General features: G+C 33.5%; 1 protein-coding gene across 5 annotated transcripts in view; it reads left to right on the top strand.

Annotated features, from left to right (window-relative positions):
- kcnip4a (potassium voltage-gated channel interacting protein 4a) overlaps positions 1-23,728 on the top strand; it is a 188,826-nt gene that overhangs the window by 98,435 nt on the left and 66,663 nt on the right. The window contains exon 1 of one of the 5 annotated variants that reach the window (XM_052561684.1): positions 13,521-13,871. The exons of the other annotated variants lie outside the window; for them this stretch is intronic. Coding sequence (XP_052417644.1) covers positions 13,814-13,871 — 58 coding nt within the window. The 5' untranslated portion in view covers positions 13,521-13,813. Of the gene's footprint in view, positions 1-13,520; positions 13,872-23,728 lie in introns of those variants that run through there. 5 annotated transcript variants of the gene reach the window in all.

Genomic DNA, 23,728 nt, shown 5'->3' with positions numbered 1-23,728 from the left:
CTTCTGTTTCATATTAAGTGCATTTACGTGGGTTTCTTAAGAGGCCACAAGTATGGCTCTCTAAAGTCTCCTCGTGTCGTGCCTCCACTGATTGCCTTCTTTCTCTTGTATTGCAGTACTTGTATAACTGATGCTGAAGATGCCACTCCGGTGTTTAGTAAATCTATTGAATCACGTGATGTAATGGCCAGTGAAAGGCAGCCATGACTCACTGTGACAGGACCCCGTTCCCTGCAGATGGCCATTACATGCACTGCACTCGATGTTAAAGAGCACAGTGGAGGATTATGAGGGCCTTCGAGACCTGACCATGTCTACTCTTAAAATCAGCTTTTTTTTAATAGACATGCATCATAAATGATTTATTCTAATCAATTTCATGTACTCTTGAACTTCCACACACAGCGAGCTTGCATAAAAATGTTTTGTCTCAATCAATAAAAGAAGTACATATGTATGATATATATCCTGTAGCAATGTTATTCAGTTTTTCATGTTTGAATGTTCTAGTCTTATTTTAACCATGACAGAGCCAATGATGCTTTAAGACAAAGTATTTGTTTTTCAATTGTAGTTCTGTGGATTTTAAGGCATTACACTTAGTTTAATCTAGGTCATACAAAATATATTATATCTATATCTATAACCACTGTTATCTATATCAAAATCTATATGTATCTGTAACTGTATCAAATGAATAATGGTTTAATATTTGGACAAAAATTACATTTTTAATGTGTGTATAAATATATAAAATAATTGATTTTTTGTTGTTGTTGTTCCACTGTGAAATATTGCAATAGTAAAATTTATTTTTTTTAATTTTTAGTAATATTTAGTAATAGTAATATTTATATATATATATATATTTATTTATCACATTTTAAATTGCAATCAGATATTTTTCATCATAACGTTTTCCCCATCATTAGTTACAGTATACTTGCCCTGAAAATCCTAGTTGGCATTCTTAACCCTACTCTCGTCCAGTCCCTGAGCCACAGAAGCAGGAAATGATGTCATTGATTTGGAATTGATCCCGGTCATCGAATGACTCACAGGAGCCAATTCCAGTCACTCTCCATCTGACCTGCATCCTACTGCTTCATAACACACACACCTATGCTTACTGTACAGCACATCTTTAGTCTGAGCGATGGACGAGCCTGTGTGAATACATTGTGAATTATTTAGAGGCTATGTAAAGTGCAAATAAGATACTATAAATAAGCTGAGTGAATAATTCATGAACTGTTGTCATTGCTTTAATATATAAAATGAAATAAGAACCTGAAGAGGCAGAATCTCTAGTATTGGCTTTTGTTTTTTGTGCAGTTTTAAGAGTTAAAGTGTAGAGGTCAAGTAATTTATTACTGTCTAGCAGATGGCACTTTAGCAGCCTTTAACACCCTCTTAACACCCTGAATGTTTCCTCAGCTCTTATTTCCACATCACTGCAGACCCAATTCCTCCAGCTATATGACTTCTGTTGAACAGCACCAAGAAATATTAGAATGCTCATCACTCAAGGTCCAGGGATATCAAGATTTAAAGAGCCAGTACACTTAATTTCTCTGGTGCATTCATCGTTCCTGAAAAACTTTCTCTTCAGGTCCCTGTTCTGTAGAACAAACCTTAAAAACAAAACAAAAAAGTTGATTTTTGTCTGTTTTTTTTTTTTTTTTTGTCAAAATATTTTCAGCTTAATTTTAAAAACGGATTAAATTAGATTTTTAAATATAAAAAAATGGCCAAATTCCCCGTGGAATATTATGCTTCCATTCAGAAGAGAACTCTGAAAAAGTCACTGTTACCATGGAAATGGGAATCTCGCTTACTCCCACAGAACACTATATAGAATAAAACCATACTTCATATTAATGTAAATTCTATTAACGTTTGTACTGTATTTATCGCCAGTGAAATAATAGTCAGCATGCCCGTAGCCAACTATGAGGTCACTGAGGTCCGGACCTCTGTAAATTTTTCATGTTCGCAAATAAAAAAAAATTCTATGATTGAGTAATTTGCTGCTAAACTCCTCATATGAATGTCTGCATGTATAATTAAGAATGTTTAGCATCCGTGGTATGAAAATGATCGAGATGCTTCCGAAGTGAACGAGTCTTCAGAGAGTTGTGAGCGAGAGCGCGAGACGCAGCCTCCGTGTTGCCAGATCCAGCTATTATGAACGATTTTTGACTGTTTTAATAAATTTAACACTTTAGAAAGTTAATAAAGTAGGAAGTTAAGGTTAAGGGTCAACGATAACTTAATATAAACTAATTTCCAAAATATTTGAAATAACTTCAGTTTATTTTATTTATTTATAGTTTTTTTTGTTTATTTTAATAGCAACATCTGGCAACATTGCATCGCCGGCATTAGTCTGGCAGTTATCAAAAAAAGCAAGTAGCAGCATTTTTTTAGAGATATGCTATTTACACTATGTGCAAATATCTATAGATTCTATTTATACTATATTAAAATAGCAGGATTATCTGTTATTTATAGTACTTACTGCAAATAGTGGCAATTATCTGCACCTCAGTATTGCAATAATAACTTACTGAGTCTGATTTAATGGATGCCAACTCATTGGGATAAAAAAGCCCTCCTTACACCTACCCTTAAATTTTGTATTATTTACTACTTAATATTCATTGAAAATAAATGATTTTCTGATTATTATGTAATTAAACATTTCACCTAAGGCGGATTTGAACCCGTGTAGATCACGTCACAGTATTTTTTACCCATGTTTTACCTTCTGCACCGCTAAAGTTGACTGTTAAGAATTGTCTTCTGTAATCTTGACTCTTGAATAATAATATAATAAAAAATAATCTTGAATAATACACAACTGATAAAATTATCCACCCCATAAATATAGTATTAAATTTGCAAACTTTGATGCAATAAATAGGGTATGATTTAAAAATACTATTTTTTTTTTCATTGAAATAAATAAAATATAAATTGTACATAAACTTTTAACTTTTAAAGTTTGACTTTGACATTTAGTACTAAAATTGCTGAAACTAATTTTTTTTTCAATGAATGCAGTATTGTTGTTAATAAAAATAAAACTATTAAAAGTCATTTAAAATACAATAAAAATGTCACTAAAACTAAAGATTACATTAAACAAACATAAATTAAGCTAAACAGAAAAAAACTCTTAACAAATTAACAAAACACTGGAAAAATGTAAATATAAAATATGTATTATACTCAAACATATTAAACTGTTATATTCAAATTCAAAATAAAATAAAGTTAAACATTAATTAAAAAAAAAAATCAAATAAAAAAAATATAAGTACTAAAATTCAAATACAACCTTGAAATACAAAATTAAAGCTCAAAATATTAAGAAAAAACATTCAAAATTACATAATTATTTCCTGAAAATCTGAAGATTTTTCTTCAGGTTTAAGAAATGCTGCTGTACATTAGGAGAGGGGTGCGGACAAATCCATAACCTCATTATAATGAGTTCATATATCCCCAGGCGTCTGACACCGTCAACAGAGCGTGTGTTTGACATCCTTATCATGAAGAACATATTGACCTCTTTGACATCATACACATACAGTACTGCCCCGAATCTCCTTATCAGAAAACCAACAACAGTATCTCATTCCCCCACAAAAATGTTCAAACACATGTAAAGTTGACTGATTCACCCGTACTGGGTGATAAAACGAAACAGCATTACTGGAAATCAATATTAATAGGCTTGATGCATAATTCAGGTATGCATTTCTGCCAGTCAGGTTAGCCTCATGATTAATTCATGGCCGGCTTTAGATACACAGCAGTCCTCATTTTGTAATCCGCCGACTTTACTGTCCATCATTAGACGCATGTGTGCACCGCATTCAGTCACTGGATCCAGCGTTATTAGTGCCGATAACAACAGCAATGCACTTTCTGCAGAGCTGTTTGCACCATTAATCATCAAAATGTGTCAACACGTCCATCTTAGACGCTGGCGTCCTGCTGGAACATCTGTCATCTCTTGACTGTGTCCTGCAAGATAAAAAGCACAGGACACAGACTGCATGGACAATGTGTGCAGTATGATTAATTTAGCGCTCATAAACAGGAGTACAGTCGATGTTTGTGTGTAATTAGGGAGCAGAATAGGATGACTAGGATGAATTAATAAGGTGTTAACTAGATAAATAGACCATTGAAATGGGTCCATAAATGGGCGAATAAAAAAGTGTTTGACATATAATGAGAGTTGAATTAGTAAAATAAGAGAGAACATGCAATATATTTTCATTAGTTGAAATGACATGTTTCTTTGTGTGTATTGTAATGAAGTGATTTTATTGATGGGATTCCCTGAGGACTGACCCCATTTACTTTCTTATGATAATGCAGCCTTATTGCAAGTGATTTCTCAATGCATGATTTTCTACGGAAAAATGAATTTTTGTATTGCCTTAAAACTGCTCATCTCGACATAAAAAACATGTTTATCCTCTTTTATTTATTTGTTTGATTATATAATGTCTGATTCTGTTTATTTATTTTAAATGCAAACATATAAAAGTTTAAAATAATAATAATAATAATGATAATAATAATAATAATAATAATGTAAAAATGTAATAATAAAAATATAACAACAACAACATCGCTGTTGATATGAACAGCAGTATCTTGCCAGGCTGTTATGGATAACAAATAATTAAAATATCATATTATTATTATTATTATTATTATTATTATTATTATTATTATTATTATTATTATTATTATACATAATTGTTTTTGTCATTATTTACTAATTAATTTTAATGTTGTTATAATTCTTATGATTTTATTAATAATATAATAATAATATTAATCATCATCATAATTGTTGTAGTTTTTGTTGTTATTAATTTAATATGGCAACAATGACAGTAATAATAATAATTATTATTATTATTATTACTAAAGGTGTTATTGGATAAGAAAGTAATATAACTTTTAAAAATAATAACTCCTTGTTACATACTGCCTCTACTCATAATAAATGTATATATTTGATATATTAATGAAATAATTAATTATAATGGAATTATAAATATTAAAATGTTTTTATTAATATATCATTAATATAATCATAGATTTATTAGTAGTAGTAAAAATCAATTCACAGAACAGCAGTATCTTGTCAGACAATGTGCAGCTGCTAAAGTGTGATTGGCCAGTAACGTTTTAAGGCGTGGCTTCACTAAAGATCAGCTGAAGATATTTTTACACAAGCAGATGAATAGTCTGATTCCTAAACCAGCGTCTGCACTCATATGATCTGTACTTACTTTTTACACACAACTCATGCAATAGTTTTCATACTTCCTTTGCATGGCAGCAGTGTGTAGAAAGAGTCGGTTAGCATACGCACGCTAAGTGCTCCGTTACAGGGTTGAGCTACAGGCAGGTGTATTGGTTTCACTCAGTAACTTATATCCCAAGTGTGCTTGAATTGCAGCATGCTATAAATACGTAAACGCTTACTGTAGCCTGTGAGGTCTAAATGTACCTGTGAAATCTGTGCTAATTTTCCTGAGAGTGGCTCAGCTGTGGCTGTCTTTAGGTGCATTTGACTTGGCTTAAAGCGTTTGACCAGCTCTCGAGTACCCAGACTCTCTCTCACAGTCTCAGTATCAGCACAGCTTTGCTTGGTGACAGCCTCTAACTGTCAGAGTCAGTGAATTACAGCCTTGAAGGAGCTGTCAGCCGCGTGAGTGGCTCTGGATCGTGCTGGTGCTGTGCAGTAAAGCGACATACATCATGGTGTCATGTGATGATGCATGAGGCTGTCGGTCGCTGCTGTCCTGCTGTTTAGAATAAAATTAATTGTTCGATCTTTGATATCGGTCATAGATTTACTGTACAGTATCTTGTTTGCATCAGAAGAGTGAAAATGAGATCCAATGGTCTGTTTTTTTATCCAATGCTTGGTCACATTATTTGATTAGTCCGAAACAAATAGTGCAAGATGGTGTAATAAAACCAGACAAAAACTGCCGGAAGTGTTTTGTTTTTCTCTAACTGACTAAAGTGTTTGTGAAGAGAAATGGAAATGAAGATTTGCATGTATTGCTTAGTGCAAAGATGTGCAATAACACTAAATTGAATCCTGAGCTAATATTGCTGTGGATCATTTAGCTAACATAAGCTGCTTAAGAGAACTAAATAATCATAATTATAAACATGCTCGACTCCGAAGTGTTGTTTTAGGGGCAGACTGAAGCTGAAACTACTGTCGAATAATGCATGCGATGTTGTTGTGAGCTAAAACTCTATTAATCTATTAATAAAAAAAAAAAACTAAAGCTTAAATAAACAAGTAAATAAATAATATATAAATATTAAGGAAATAGATATAAACTGAATAATTAATATAAATATTAGATTAAAAATATAAAATATTAGATAATAACTTAAAAACATAAAAATGGGTAATGTCCCCTCGGCGAATTACTGAAAATAAGTTTTATTTGAAGTGCTATACATATATTACTATGGTTATAAACATGGTTGTGTTGCACTTCGAGTAAAATATTGTGCTTTAAGACATGTCAGCATTTTCAGTTTTGAAGTAAGTGTTAAATGTAAAATATAAAAATAAATGTATTGCTGAAAATATCCTTCCTGTTTATTTATTGAAACTACAGTAAGCTGTTTTTGTCCCTATTTCTTCCTTGTCAAAGAGATGAATATACATGTCCATCCTTGTTTGAAATTCCCAAAAATGTGTCACAGTGATGCGATAAAGTAGAAACTATTATTGATATATAAAATATTGATGTATTTGATATATTAAAAAGACCTTTTGATTCAAGAGTCAGAGAAAGAGCCCTTGTGAAAAAGAAGTAACCTTTAGTAACTTTTAGCTTTTATAATATATATAAATTATAAATTATATATATATATATATATATATATATATATATATATATATATATATATATATATATATATATATATATATATATATATATATATATATATATATATATATACACACGCACACGCACACACACAATTAAGCGCACATGAATGGTCATGTTTACAGTACACTGAGACAGTCTACTGTGTGGAGTCATTTAATTTTTTCTAGCTGTAAAGCAGGACAGATGTCCAAATGTGTCTCGCTGAGAGCTTCCTGAGCACCTGCAGCAAGAGGCCCTCCAGCGGTCCTCACGGTGGAGCTGCGTCAGACGGTCTACTGGGGGCTGCAGGTGCTCTCGCTGTGCAGCAGATGCCTCCTCATACAAACAACATCTACATGAATCACTCCATCAATTAATCATGCAGTGCCACATTTATTTAGCGGTACCTCTAAATCACAAGTGCTTATTTTTAAGGAAAACATACCTGATGTAGAGTTAGGTACATGCACCATTACGATGTGCTTTATTATAGAAATACTGTAATTTTAAAGAACTTAATGTTTTCCAACATTTAGTATTACACTTAAAGTTAATATATTTCAAATTCATTAAATTGCCAATTTATATTTACTAATGCAGAAATATAAATATATGTAAATAAAGCCAATTATGAAATTATATACTGTAGATGTACTTAGGTCATACTTAAGTGGGTCAAAAACTCATAATAATTGCATTTTATATAAATTAAAATTTTCATTTAATTTTAACTAAGTGTACTTCTATGACAAAAATATAATTTAAATTATTATTATTATTATTATTAAACAATGATTGTTTTTAAATAAAAAATTGACATTATTATAAAATGCCTTTTTTAACACACTTATTAAAATGATACTTAAGTGTTTTAAGAAACAGTCATGTAAGTCCACTTAAGTTCCAACGACGGCAGCCATTCCTAACTGCAAATTAATGCATAGACTTTAGTTTTCATGGCGTTGGTTCAACTTTGCTTTTTTGGGAGAAAAAAATTGTTCCAAAAAAATGAAAAAATAAAAAATTTTCACTTGAAATAATAATTGACAATAATGAGTGATATGCTTTTACTGATGTGCAACTTGTACATGTATGTTAACATGTCAAAAAATGTGACCCTCTAAGTACACTTGAGTGGCTTTTTGTTTCATTAATATTATCCGCATATATAGGTTTATATAGGTCTGTATTTTAGGTTTTGTAGCACACCGCAAGTGCACAATGAGTGACAGTTATTTAGGGATAGTTGTTCCCAGGCAAATTAAACAGCTTCTGAACAGGCTTGTATTAGGAGCTGTTGTAAAGTAAAACAAAAGATGCCATGTAAAGCACCTGCTTCTGAGTGTGTGAAGTCCCTCGAATGTGTCCTTTGAAGGCCATCATCTTAATTTGGCTGTAATTAGAAACAGCAGGTCATTATTCTCATTAGCCAAGGAGTCATGTGTGTGATGGTATAACAGAGTCTGCTGGCCAGAGCACCTGCTGCTGAGAGCAGTTGGCAGTTAATACTAACAGCACCAACACCAGCAATGCCAGTGGATTCACACATGCATCACCTCAGAGCTTTTCTGTTCATCCTGTAGGGCAAGGCTGTCTTTTTGTGTTTTGCTGCAGGTTAATATTCTGCTATAGGCTTGCGTACCCCAAAGCGTCAATTTGAAAACATTGATGTTATAAGCCTACAGCATGGGTTTGTTTATCATATTCTGACATATTTAAAAATCTGAACCCTTGATTTTGCTTCAGGTATGGAAAGGCATTTTAGGAGATATCTATAGAAGAGGTAGTGAAGGAATTTTTTTAAATATAGTTTTTATATTCCAGAGTAATTAATGTATATGCAGTTTTATTGAAGATGTACATTAAGATTTAGAAATACAGGTGGAGAAAGATGGTTAAATAAAGGTTCACATTTGTATTACAAGATCGCCCTCTACTGTCTAAATTGAGTCTTGCGATAACAATTCAGGATAAACACTTACTGGACTGAAGCCATTTAGCTTTCCTGGATTAAATGTAAAAAAATGTGAGTATAAAGATCATCAGGCTTTGAGAAACATGTATTTGTAAATATCTTACCAAGCATATTATTTAAAGATATAGAATGATTCATATTTTATTTTTTTTTAGTCTGTAATACTTTTAAATAATCTCAGTGATTTAGAGTATAATCAGAATTAAATCTTACCATTTACTCATGTAATTAATGTTGTTTTTGTTTTGTTTTTTGGTTTAGGCCTCCTTTTTTTCCTCCTTAAGTATAATCTCCATATTCTCACTTATTTTCACTATACAGTATATTATACACTGCCTGGCCTGAAAAAAAAAAAAAAAAGATATCTTCTATTTCATTAGTCTGCCTTTAGCTTTGATTTGTGTGCATTTATTGTAACATTGTTCTTATGTAACATCACCCCATTTATTTCCTTCACAAGTTGCAATATTTTAAGAAAGTCAAATGCATGCAACATTCAAGAAATATTAATCAATGCAATAATGATCCAATCCTTGACTCTTCAGCTTATTTAAATCCAAACAGTGAATTTTATTTTATTTTTGACCAGGCAGTTTATGAGCCAGTTTATGAGTGTGATCAACAGAAGACATATATGCATATGCATTTCTTTTTTTGTCTAAAGGTTATATATATATATATAGACTAAAACTATTATTTAATATGTCAGGCTTTACTGTGATGATTCTGCCCTCGTGTCCTTGATTTTCTTCTAGTCTTGAGGCAGGATCATGACAGGCCCGTGTTTTGTGTGCAAGCACATGGCCTGGTCATGGGCCATGTGCTTGTGTTGTCCCGTTCCCTTGCCCCGCCCCCCTTGTTATCCTAGTTTTGTCGTGATTGCCTTACCTGTGCCACCAGTTGTGTCTTCATTAGTCTTCCTATTTATATCCCCTTGTGTTCACTGTCCTGTGCGGTTCATTGTTTCTACATGTTTCCTTGTGAGATATTGTATCATTGTTACTCCTTGAAGAAGTCGTTGTATTACCCGTGAGTGTTTGTCTTTAGTAAGAGTTCCTGTGTCAAGAGTCTTTGTTTATCGTGTCAACCCAGTCTTGTTAGGTTATTTAGTCTCTGCCCTAGTCGTTGTTTTCCCCCTCGTCGGTTTTGTTTTCCCCTTTTTTGTCTGTAATAAACCCTCTGTGTAGTGATTCCTGTCTGCGATTGAGTTCCTCCCTTACCTCCACATAACATTTACAGGGTTTAGTTTGATCTACTCAGTTTATCTCAGTACCCCCACCATTAATGGAGACTTTACTAATAAAATAAATGAGTTGTGGCTGTTTCAATACTAGAATACTTTTGGCATAAGAAATGGTGTCTTTCAACCATCCAGTCAGGGTTTTAAATTTTAATGCAACTGTGAATGTGTACTTATATTTCAGACTCTCATAGGATGTTTTAATAATATTGTTGCCAAAAGACAGATGTGATTTGCCCAGTCTATGATGGTGATATATTGTTTAGCACTGCTTAGGGTTATAGTTATAGAGAACTACATGGATATTCTCAAATATTCCACATCTTGTCTCATACTGCCACTCTGTGGTCATACTGGGATAGTTTAGGTTTGTTCATTTTAGCTTTTGGATAAATTCCTTGTAGAAATGTTTTCATTTTTGAAGCACTGGTAATTTTGGAACTAATTTTTACTATTAACTGGCTTCTTATTAGTGCTACTTGCATATTTGACTGTTTATTAGTACTTATAAAGCACATACTGTTTTATTCTTAATCCACCCAATACTATAATTGAGGCAAAAGTCTTAGTTAAAAGTGAGAACTGGTCCCCAAACTAAAGAGTGAAAGTAAAGTATGGCATCCACTTTGACTAAAGTACACACAGAGAGATGTCTTTTGGAAAGACTAACCAACCCATTCATTCTCAGATCATCTGCTGGTCATGTACAGTTGTCATTTGTCGCTGTCCATGGTGCTGAAAGACTACCATCTACCACATAATGCGCACATCACGCACCGTTTCTGTTTGTCGCTGTCTGTGGTGCTGAAGAACTTCCATGGTGCTAAAAAACCACATAAGATAATGGACTCTAATAAACTGAGTAATAGTAAGCTTATAGCATGTTGATTACAATTTCGGTGACTTTAGTTACTTGAAGGGGAAAAAACAACCCACCTCAAAGAAACTACAACATAGATTTTATACAAGTGGCAACCTGCAATTGTTACCATATAGAGACATTTATACCTTATTTAAGCCATAAAAAAAATGTTTTGTTGGAATAAATGAATTTAGGTTAAGGGATACCCAGTAATATTTCTGACTGGAATAAAACCAATTAATGTAGATGTTACCATTTCCGTTTATTCAGTGTAGGTAGCCTCAGAGATTGCTTTCGCATTTCGGACAACAGAAATCTATTCAAAAGGGTCATTTTACTTTCAACCTGTTGAATGAAGGATATTGAATGTTTGCTTCTTGGATACTTATTTATTGTTGTTAGCCTTCTTTTCTTCATCCCTGTATCAGAAGAAGTTACTGTACACAGCTTTACTGAAATATTTCATATATCTCCACCAATTTCATACATATGGTTTCTGATAGAAGTTGAACACAAGCAGGGGGAGAGAGGCACCTCTGTATGCCTTCATTCTGTTTTCCAGGGACCTTGAGATCATTTCCACACACTGAGCTGAGAAACCATGCTGAGAAAATTGGCCTTTGATGACGCTTCTTTGTGATGAATTGGCACAGGGTCACGGGTTTCGGATGAACGGAGGTGTGGGTGGAAGAGAAAGATGATTTGAGCGTATCCGTGTATGTGTGTGACTGACTGTGTTTAGAGGTGAGCTGAACTTTCCAGCTGCTTCAGGTGAAGCTCAATGTGTTGTGTATGGTGAAAAAAGCTTGTGATGGAGCTTTATATGAACTTTTGTGACACTTTTATCACCTTTGATTGCCACTGAAGAAAACTTGAATGTTTTCATCAAATAAACCAATTAATTTCAGCTGATGGGTTGTGACCCAATAATGCATCCTTTGTCTGCTTTGCGAAAATAGTGCCTACTGATTGTATGAGCATGCATAGTACAGTATATGGCAAAATAAAAATGAATAAATTAATAAATAAATAAAATAGAGGAGAATATGCTTCCCATTTTTTTTTTAATTTGTTGACATCAAAAGTGTTGTGGTATTTGGAGTAAAAATAGGCAATGCCAACAAAGACAGCTTGTGTGACATGCCCTCATCCTCAAATAAACATAAACAAAACTATGATAAGAAAATTCCACCAGGTTGCATTAAAAACACCTTAATTTGTGATTAGTCTTAAAAACCTGTGCAGTTCATGTCAAAAACATGTAAATAAAATATACACAATATTGTTTTACCTATATATCTCCAATAAATACATTAATAAATAAATGTTTAAGTTTATATGCAATTAATTATTTTTGTTTTACAATAATACATTTTAATTAATTTATTTTTGCTTGTTTATTTATTTAATTATTTTTTACGATATGCATAATAAACACAATAATCTTAATAACCATTATTTTAGTATTTTTTTTATGTATATACTTTAAAAAAAAAATGTTTTTACTGGTTTGGTCACCACTTGATGTCCAATGTAAAAGTCTCATTCAGTACCCTAAAGCAAAACCAGTTGAGAAGTACCAAGAAAACATATCTCAGTGGATATGAAATGTCAAAGTACTTTACAGAAAAGTAAATTAGTAATGTTTTAGCGATTCAAATGTTCTTAACACATTTCCTTTTGTCAGATATTAGCTGTCATCTGTCAACTGCAAGAATGAATATGAAACAGCTTGAACCGTGTCTCAAGCAAAGGCTCTTTACGTTTCAATTTGCACACCCACACATTCACTGGCAATCACTTCTGCCTGCTTTTGCTAATCAGTAACTTTAAGAACAGAGACTTTCCAGCAGAAAAACATATTCCCCATGCATTTTCTTGATGCTCAAGAGCCTTTCTTTCCATCCTCCAGTCCCCCCGTTTGAGTTTCCATGGAAGTCAGCATTAACTTCACACGGTGATACTTTCTGAGAAAACCCCATGTGTCATTGCCTCCTCCCAGATTCATGATTAAGTGGACTCTCAGATGCACACCGCTCTTAAATTACAACTCTTGCGATTGCAGGATAGCAATTACCATGCCAATACGCCTGTCTGATTAAGATAAAATTGTTGTTTACATACCGCAATCTCCAAAAAACACCATTAATATGTTTTTCCAGAGAAGTCTCTTCAGTTCTGCAGCAGCCCACCAATTTTCTAGTCACCACACCGGTACTTTAAAAGAGCTTTTTTGCATTTCTCACAGAAGAAGTATCAGTTTAAATTAAGCGTGTGCGCTGTTGAAAACTGCTGTTTTGAAGTAGATGTATTATTATGCATTAATCTCGGGCATTTTAATGAGCGCCGGCTCCGGCGTAATTGGTGCATTTGAATTAAAAGCAGCCAGCAAACAGAAGTCAGAGTCGATAAACACCGCTCGGCCATTCTCGGGCAGCAACAGTGATCACTTCACACTGCCCTTTTCCCCTCCTCCTCCTCCTCTTCTCGCTGCTCCCTCCCGCCTCTTCCTCGTTTCCTGTGAAGAAGTATCTGTTGAAAGAGTGGGTGCACGGCAGCTGAGCGTACGACGAGAACGCAGGGAGCTTACTTTAACTGCTCTTCAACTGTGCCAAAGTGGAGCAGCTGGGAGGCATTGGTTGAGATCAGAATCAAAACTGTTGAGACAGCTGGTGACATCCTTGAGATCTTCATGTCTGCGAGTGAAGAATAAAGCAGGACTCACACTGCACTTGAGGAGAGCCACAGTTGCTCCAGGAGAACCGCTTGCGAAGCACTGAGGGCGAGAGGGCAACATGGGCGCTTTGATGGTGATATTTTCTCTGCAAACCAAACAAAGGAGAAAAAGGACAGGTAGGCAGTAAAGAGCACTTTCATTATGTGAGTCAGAGATAGTGTAAAGACTACAGTGGAGGATAGTACATGGTGCATTGCATGCTCTTTGTACTTGTTTAATTAAACATATAGATATACTGTAAAGTGTAGTCCAGAAATCTAGGGATTCCAAATAGTGTTTAAACCTGGAAATTAAGAGAGTTTTAAATATGTAAAACATAGAAATGCTATGATGAATAAGAAGTACTGATGATTTAGTTTTTTTAGATGAGAACATGATCACCGGGTTTTACTCACACTTGTGGAGCTCATGCAGCTCGAGTGCTGCTGCTGTTCAATTATTACCAAATTATAAGACAAGATCTTATCAAGTTTTTAAATAAACGTTTTACTCAGTTTATTATGCTGATAATATTATTTAATATAGTATTATACTTAATGGTTAGCTATAGGTTTAGGTATTGGGTGGATTAAGGGATCTAGAATATGGTCATGCAGAAAAAGACACTAATATCTGCTTTATAACTATTATTAAACAGTCAATATGCTAGATAATATCATATATATATATATATATATATATATATATATATATATATATATATATATATATATATATATATATATATATATATAAACCTGGAAATTATATATATAAATAATATTGCATGCTACTAAGTAACTATTTAATAGTGAAAATGGGCTCCTAAACTAAAGTGTTAACAAGTCAAAAAAAAAAAAAAAAAAAAAAAAAAAACCTTTTTGAAGCTTTTGAAACACACACACACACACACACACACACTTAAGATTTAGAAACAGTTTCACTTGGAAATTGCTAGTAAAGATGTACATTTTCTTCTTGGGTGTCTTTGTTTTTTTGTTTGGTTTTTCGCCTTGAGAAACAAGTACACGGGCACAGCGCGATGATTCATGGTTTTATGCTTTTTTGTGTGTAGCCAAAGATCTCCAAAGGGAGAGTTTCCAAGAAATGCTGTACAAGGGGCTTTTACCAAGAAATACTGTACAGATTATTCCTTGCGGGAAAGAGAGGTTGTAAATGATCAAATCACAATTAAAAAAAAATCTTGAATCAGAAAATGCTTGTAAATTTCACAAAGAAATGGCAAATAGCACATTAAATCAAACAATTTTAATAAGAAAGACTCAAATGGAATTTTCTTGGAAAATATACTTTTTTTATATATATTTTTTTTTTCCTTACAAAAATAAATAAATAAATAAATATTCTTTCATTTTTCGAAAAGCACCTTCAAACTTCAGTCTCTAAGGGATGAGGACAAACGCTCCCCAGTATTAACTTAGTGAATGGACCATTAGTGATGTGGAGTCTGATTTTATAGGAACTCTTTATGGAATATCTGCCAGGCCATCAAACTGTGAAATTAAATCTTATTCACCTTCCCCATAATCCACATAAATCTGACAGCACACACTCCTTCCTGCTCTGCTCTCTCATTTCAGTGGAGCTTAGGACTGAATGCTTAGATTTTCTCTCTTAGTCTTTTATTGTTTTGAAATCTGAGGCTGTCTGTTGCTCTCTCATATCTGGTTCATGCTTGTGATGATTAAGGTTAGTCATTTGTACATTTGCATAATGCACAATACATTACATACATTGCTTAAAGTTGAAAAGGGGGAAAAATTGCTGCTATCCCAGCAAAGTTTACAAAACGTACTCTGTCCTGATTAGCTTATTCACTGCATCCCTGCTGTTGAGACGGATTTAATGAGGCAGAGCTCTGGTTTTGCTTAATATCTCTAACCTGAGACTGCATGTGGCTTTTAAAGCAGTCCTGGTTTATGTGTAACATTTCATCATCATAGTGAGAGAGAAAGACAATACATCGGTGTATAACATTTTCATATTGTTGTGACTCACTGTACTGAGTCGAGCAATTGCTAGTTTTAGTCAGAATAGTTTTTACTCAATACTGTACAATGTAAAAGAAAAAAACTGATTATTCAAAGTTGTAAATAAAGAAAAGATTATTAGATTATGTTTTAAAATGAGGGGGTATTTTCTAAAATCAGTTTCTGGTTGAAAATTGTTTCACCACCATTTTATTTTTGTGAGTTAAGTGTGGACCTAAGATAAAATGCTTTATTGCTCCTTTTTCTTTTCTTTTTTTAGCAATGGAAGTAATAAAACATGAAGTGTAATGACATTCAGAACTAAAAAGATTGTTTTTGAATATTATTAGAATACAATTGCACAAAATACTATTTTATTCCTTCTAAAAATCCATGCTGATTTAAATTTGTTAATTGTAGATTCTTTGTAATTATTTCTGAAATCTACTATATTACACAGAATTTAATTTAATTTAATTTAATTTTATTTTATTTTATTTTATTTTATTTTATTTTATTTTATTTTATTTTATTTTATTTTATTTTATTTTATTAATAATGCTCCTCATAGAAATGCAGATTTTAACACAAGTCCCAACAGGAAAATATCTATAGTTTAACCTATAGTTGTGATGAAAATGTATGTAACTGAACAAAACACAGTGTAGTTACAGCATTAAATGATGATGATTGTTTTCAAAGGAGAGCACTGCTTAGAAAAGCAAGTTCTCTTCTCTCCAGCTTTGGGAACTTTGCAACAGCTATATCTATACAAAAAGTTATATTTAGGGTCTCATTCAGATGGCTTGGTTGGGAATAAAATGAATGGGCAGCCTTGATCCTTCTCTTAGGCAATATATCATAAAGAAGACAGTTTTTATGCATTGTAAGCAGAAATCAGAGGAACCCAGATTCCCACACGGGGAGCTCAACCGTGTGTTTGGACCAAGTGTGTTTGAACTGTGTGTTGCTTGTTATTGTGGAGACATACGGATGCTAGAGGAGAATGCTGGATGATTTATTACACTTAGGGTACCACAGTATTACCATGTTTTTGGACATGGTACCATGACATTATCTTTACACTGCAAAGATAGTGGATCTAAAGAGACACATACAGTATACCTCAAAGAGTTGCATTTCACAAATGATAAATATGAAAGAGTTTAGATATAAATTATGCGCTTGTGAAAAAGACGTACTCTTGATTGTTTTAAATGTGTATTTGTAATGTACTCTGAAAAGTATATATAAAAGATGATATAATATCAATGAAATAAAAGGCAATTATAAGTGCACTTAAAATATACTTAATAATAAATAATGCAGTATAAAGTGTACTGTGGTTCTTAAACTCGAGTATGCTTTAAAAAGTGCACTTTGTAATAATGTCAAATTTAAAGTTTGCAAGTTTTACTGTAAAGTACCATTTAAAAATAGTTGTTGTTGTTGTTGTTGTTTTTACCATAGTTTACCATAAATACTTCTCAGTACATTTATCCTTACACTTTAATCATATTTTAGAGACAATAGAATTATGAAATTACATATCAAACATACTTAAGGAAAAAGCACTCTAAAGTTCACATTATTGCATTTAATATAATTTGTAATTTAATTACATTTAATTAATTGAATTACAATTAACATGCAATTAAGTGTCCGAAAGTTTTGACCCTTGTGGTAGATGCTCAACTACACCTTACACTATTAACTCTTTCCCCGCCACTGACAGAATTTTCCAACGTTCTGTGTTTCACTGTTTTGGTGCTATATTACACATCTTCTGAATGAGCACTCAGTGTCTGGATCAAACATAGGTGAAGAAGAGGCAGAAACAAGTGATTGCATACATATTCAAAACAATGCAATCATCAAAAATTAAACAGCATATAAATTCAAAACTGCCTGATGTTACCAAATGAAATGTGTATCCAGGAAGTGGGATAGGACTGTGTAAGCTTTTGGGTGTTGATGGAAGCCATCTGTTTTGACTATTGCTCTGAATATGATCCAGAATCTCAGACACTAAATGCTATTTTCTCAGCTTATGTTTTTCTATTTTCTTCTACAAAATTTAGATTTTTTTTTTTTTTTTTTTTTTTTTTTTTATGAAACCTACCCACTTTTAAATGTTGATAAAATAAATAAATAAAATAATGCATGAATATTGAATAAACCAGTTTTTTGTTGTTTTTGTTGTTGTTGTTTTTCAAAAGCAGTGGCTCTGCTCTTTCTCATGCAATATATAAAACATTTTAGTGGCCATGAATTTTGGTGAAATCTATCCAAAAATGCTGCCTGTGACTGGCAACTTTCTCCTGTACTGATGTTCCTGTGGTGTTTTAATCAAATCTATAATCTATGGTATCACTGTGATTGATTAGACACTCTTGAAACTCTGCTTGACCATCTCAAACCAGAAGAAACCGTTCCATTATTTATTATAGAGCAGCATTAAATGAACTTCCCTCATGCTTTTCTGAAACCTTGAATGCCTATAAACTTTATTGTTGTGCAATTGATTCATACTGATTTTTTGAGTCCAAACGAGTGATGAAATATCCTTATTTCATACTTTTTCGACCATTCATTTCACCATTTTTTTTTAATAATACGGCAGTGTTCCCCTGTGACATTTTCCAGAGCAAAGTTTTAATATTTCAGTCTATTGCGTTTCAGAAAGGCTGTTGTTTGTGCGCTTGTATGACTCATGAACATGAAGAGAAGAGTGTGTGTCGAGTGTGTACGTATGTGTCCACTTGTGAGGAGGATGTCAGATAGTCCTCGGCGTAAGTGTGCATCCAGAGGGCTTTGATGATTGTGCCTGCTTGCTTTCTGAAACACTGAACAGAAGGCTTTCCAGCCACTCCAGCATCACTCTAATGCTTGCCATTCATTTAGCAGCCTGTCAGTCCGCCGTCACAAGAGCTGCTATTTAACCAGCACCGCTCGGACAAAAGCATCCGTCCCTGTACATCAGGGGAAATGAACTTGTGCTTTTGAAGTGCACCAAGAGCACACAGTCCTACTTCATCCATACACCAAACCCAGGTTTCAGGAGCACTGGTGTGTTTGTGTGCGTTGGCACATGGCAGAAGGATCCTGTCTCAGCGTCGTCAGGAGACACTAGCTGTTCTCTCAGTGTGTTTGCTAATTGATTTTGTTTTTCTAGTTGTCTGCAGGGGAGTGAGTGTGATGTGCTTCTGGCTCCACTTCAGTCCTGGCCCTTCTGGTGTTTACACTTAAAAACAGGGCAAACAGGAGGAACACGACTCCGTGCCCACCGCCAGGAGAGCAGCTGTCACTAGGAGCTATACATGACTCTCTATATACACGCAGAGTTATGCAGCCATGAGTCAAATTTTTGGGTTGCAAGCCATGATGACCAGTGGAAGAGAACCACACCCAATCCATCAAGACAATACTGAAAGAGAGAGTTCAGCCAAAAATAAAAATGATCTCATCATTTATTCCCCTTCATGTCATTCCAATCCTGTATGACTGTCCTTCTTCTGCAAAACACAAAAGACATATTGAATAATGTCTCTAAATAAAATTGTGTGTTTTTTTCCTGTTTTTAATTAAGTTATGTGTGTGTGTGTGTGTGTGTGTGTGTGTGTGTGTGTGTGTGTGTGTGTGTGTGTGTGTGTGTGTATGTGTGTGTGTGTGTGTGTGTTGTTTTTCCATTATATTTGTTTGTTTGTTCTGTGCTTTGTTTTTCTGTTTTGTTTAGCTCTCTTGTCTTTTCAGCGTTGATTTCCTTCTAATTACTAAATGGAACATTAAGGAACAGGATTCATTAGAAATAATCAGAATAGTTCAATTCTTTATCATTCCCACTCTATGACACTAACAAAGTGGGCTAAAAATGTGCCATCAGAAAACTATGGTATTCTTTAAAGTACCTACAAATGCTATGTTACACAAACTTAGTATTCATTTACAGCAAAAAAAAAAAAGTTTTATTCCATTAGCTTCATTTCTTCACAAAGGCCATCTAAGGATGTTCTGAGGTTTTGACAGATGCAGACCATTAAAAAACCATTGGTCATACTGAACAGGTGCTGCTTTAATTTAACAACACAGAGGAGAAAGTCTTACTCCATGTCCTAACCAGGCATGATGTGACAAGTTTGCAGTGACACACAATTTGTCTTCCACGCTGAATGTTAAACTGCTGCGCGATGCAACAAGATCACACCCAATGAGAAGTTATTTCACACACTGTATGTACAGTTATGTGGAGCAGTACAGTGTACGAGCTAGCCAGAAACACAGAAATGGTAACCTCAAAAAAAAAAAATTATAATACATTGTTTGTCACAGTTTATACAAATGATCAGCTTTACATAGCTTTACAGGATAATTTCAAAAATAAAATAAAAACAACAAATGTACAAAATAATTTTTAATTTACTATTAAAGCATTTTTATCATTGTTTTTATTTTAATGAACTTTTATTTGTATATTTTCTGTTTTAATTTTACCTTTGTGTTTTGTAATTTTTATTTTTTTTATTTTATTTATTTCAAAATAGCTTTAATTTATTTTCAGTTTAAGTCATTTTAAGACTTTAACTTAAAAATGTCTGTTTTATTTTATTTAATATTTTGTTTTATTTATTTATTGTCAAAACAAATAGTTTTAGGTTTAGATTTAGTTAGCAGACAGCACTGATCTTGTTCATTACTTTAAATACAACATGCTGTGACAAAGCATCAGTAGCACAGCATTGCGGTTCAGTAAGTGAGTCAGATTAATTGGCAAACAGCTATAGTTGATTCAGCATTTCTGATTCACTAAAAATAACAAGCCCATAAGACACTGCGTGATTTCAGCTATCCCAGACGAAAGATTGGCATCGTAAAACAATTGTGGAGATTTCTGTGATCATGGCTCCTAAATGGTGGTATATTGTTGTACAGTGAAAGAGGGTCAAAGATGCACGTTGTCAAACTCTTGTGACCTAAAAAATCTGCCAGGGCACATTAAAGAGCCGCAAAACATCATTTATTGTTTGAATTTCTTAAAAATGTCTAAATTTTAAAGCTGACACTATGTTGTATACCAGAAGTAACCTGCTCTTTATTTTCTGTCGGCGTGTTTTCAGTGTCCTCTGTCCTCTGCGATGTCTTTTTTGGCCTTTTGGACATATCAACAGTAAAGAAAATTATTTATGTTTTTGGAGTCTGTGACAAATAAGCAAATCATAAAAGTAATGCATTTGGGAATCAGATTTCAGTGGGTTCGCTGTATGTTTTGGATTCACTAAAAAAGACCCGGCTCATAAGAATCATCAGCATGAGAATCAGACTTCAGTTTTAGTGCTTTATAGATGATTTGAGATGAATACTAATGCTAGGAACACTTTAATCTGAGGAATGTACCTGTGAGGACTGTTAATGGAACCGTATTCTTCTCGGTTTCTCGTCATGAACTTTCTCATTTTTTGTCTAGCTTGTATAACTCTAAAGGTAAATGGCTTTATTTAACTTAAGACTACCATATGTTAAAAAAACAGCCTTAGAATGTGGTGGTTTAAAGAAGCAGTTAAATTAGCATTTAAATTGGGTTGTGCTTACAGACAAAAGCCCTTTGAGTGATTTGGTTGTAAGCCTGTGTTAATTCACTTCTTTCCTATGTGACTTTCACATGCATTTCATTTCAGAATTAACCATGGCTCTTCATAGAGTTCATTGAGAGGCCTATATAAATGAGAGGTTTGGCTCTGGATTAATGACTGTGATCTCGCTAAAGTGTCCGATCATGTACCTATAGAGAGGCTTAGTTACGCTTGTGTAGCTGCATGCTAAGGTAAGGTGTTGTAGCTTTTGGAGAAATAATAATAAAAAATAAAATTAAAAAAACTATTAAGAAAGTTAAGTTCAACAAAAAAAATAAAATTAAAAAAACATCTGACCTGTAATACACTAAGACTTTGTTCAGTTTAGTCTTGTATGTACAGTATTCACTGACCTGTTGTTGCACATACTGATGTATAGTGATACCTGCGTGCCTACAGTCTGTATTTAAATAAGCCAAAATGCCCTTTTAAACTATTTAATATGTTTTAAACTATAAAATATGTTAAAAAGGTAACTACAGTAGAGTTAGGAAATCCATGTTATGTCTGTGGATACGTAGCAAAGCGTCACATTTGCTCTCCAGATCAAATTCCCAAGTTTCTTCAGAGAAATCATGCTCTGTTCATTTGTAATATCTCTGAAATTGTAAACTGCACTCTGGAGACTGGAACTTTCCCACGTGATGTTTTCAAATTATTTCTCAGGCACGTTCCAGGTCCTTCTATCCTTACAAATTTTACACTCATCCTATTCTTAAAAACAATCGTTCATAATAAACACAAGCAATGACTGATAGCATACAGCATCCCATTTTTAAGTGCAACTTTTAAATACTAATAAATGGTAAAAATGGTTTAAAACCTACCTTAAAACTAGAAAAAATTAAATTGCATATGAAAAATATTAACATTAAATTTTTAAGCAAGATATTTTTACATACTTAAGACAAAATAAAATGAGAGAAAGACCAGATATAGTGACACTATATTGGGAAAGAGCTTAATATAAATCTTTAATTTCGCAGCTTATTTCTAGGAATTACACAAACACACACGCACACTAGTATCCTTACGATAGGTAATGATTTTTATACTGTATAAACTGTATTTTCTGTCACTCTACCCTAAACCTACCCCTCGCAGGAAACTTTACACTATTTCAGACCTTATACTTCTTATAAATACTTATTCAATTCAAGTTTATTTGTATAGCGCTTTTTACAATACAAATCATTACAAAGCATCTTTACAGAAAATTACGTTTCTACAATATTTAGTAATAGCTTATAAGTGGTGACTGTCAGTTTGTGCAAGTATGACAGGATTTTTCAGAAAAATTAATTTAAGACGTAGTCAGCCAGACGATGAACATTATTAACATCAATTATTATATGATGAATGCTTGGCGAAAGAGATGTGTGTCTGAACCCCGAACATTATCAGGAAGGCTATTCCAGAGTTTGGGAGCCAAATGTGAAAAAGCTCTACCTCCTTCAGTGCTATCCTAGGAACTACCAAAAGTCCAGCATTTTGAGACCTTAGGGAGAGTGATGGATTGTAACATGGTATAAGGCTAGTTAGGTATGCAGGAGCTAAACCATTTAGGGCCTTATAGGTAAGTAATGATAATTTGTCACTGATACAGAACTTAATAGGTAGCCAGTGCAGAGACTGTTAAATTGAGGTAATATTGTCATATTTTCTTGACCTGGTAAGGACTCTAGCTGCTGCATTTTGGACGACCTGTAGCTTGTTTATTTAAGATGCAGGACAACCACCTAGAATTGCATTACAATAGTCCAGTCTAGAGGTCATGAATGCATGAACTAGCTTTACTGCATTAGAAACGGGTAACATGTTTCGTAGCTTGCCAATGTTTCTAAGATGGAAGAATGCAGTTTTTGTAACATGGGAAATATGATTTTCAAAAGACAAATTGCTGTCTAATATAACACCCAGATTTCTGACTGTAGAGGAAGTAACAGAACATCTGTCTAGTTGCAGATTGTAATCTACAAGATTCTGTGTACTGTTTTTTAGGTCTAATAATTAATATCTCTGTTTTATCCAAATTTAATAGGAGAAAATTATTGGTCATCCAATCTTTAACATTTTTAACACACTCTGTTAGCTTAGATAATTTAGAGGTTTCATCTGGTCTTGTTGAGATATATAGATGAGTATCATCATCATAACAGTGGAAGCTAATTCAGTATTTTCTAATAATATTACCAAGGGGTAACATGTATATTGAAAATAGAAGGGGACCTAGGACGGATCCTTGTGGCACTCCATATTTTACTGGTGATAAATTAGATGTCTCCCCATGTAAATAAACACAATGGTAGCAATCGGACAGGTAGGATCTAAACCATCTTAGAGCCTGCCCTTGAATACCTGTATAGTTTTGTTATC

The sequence above is a fragment of the Carassius gibelio genome, chromosome B7 (genome assembly GCF_023724105.1).
Source record: "Carassius gibelio isolate Cgi1373 ecotype wild population from Czech Republic chromosome B7, carGib1.2-hapl.c, whole genome shotgun sequence".
NCBI lineage: Eukaryota > Metazoa > Chordata > Actinopteri > Cypriniformes > Cyprinidae > Carassius > Carassius gibelio.
The sequence above is the reverse complement of the archived record's forward strand: the minus strand, read 5'-3'. Positions and strand labels throughout refer to the sequence as shown.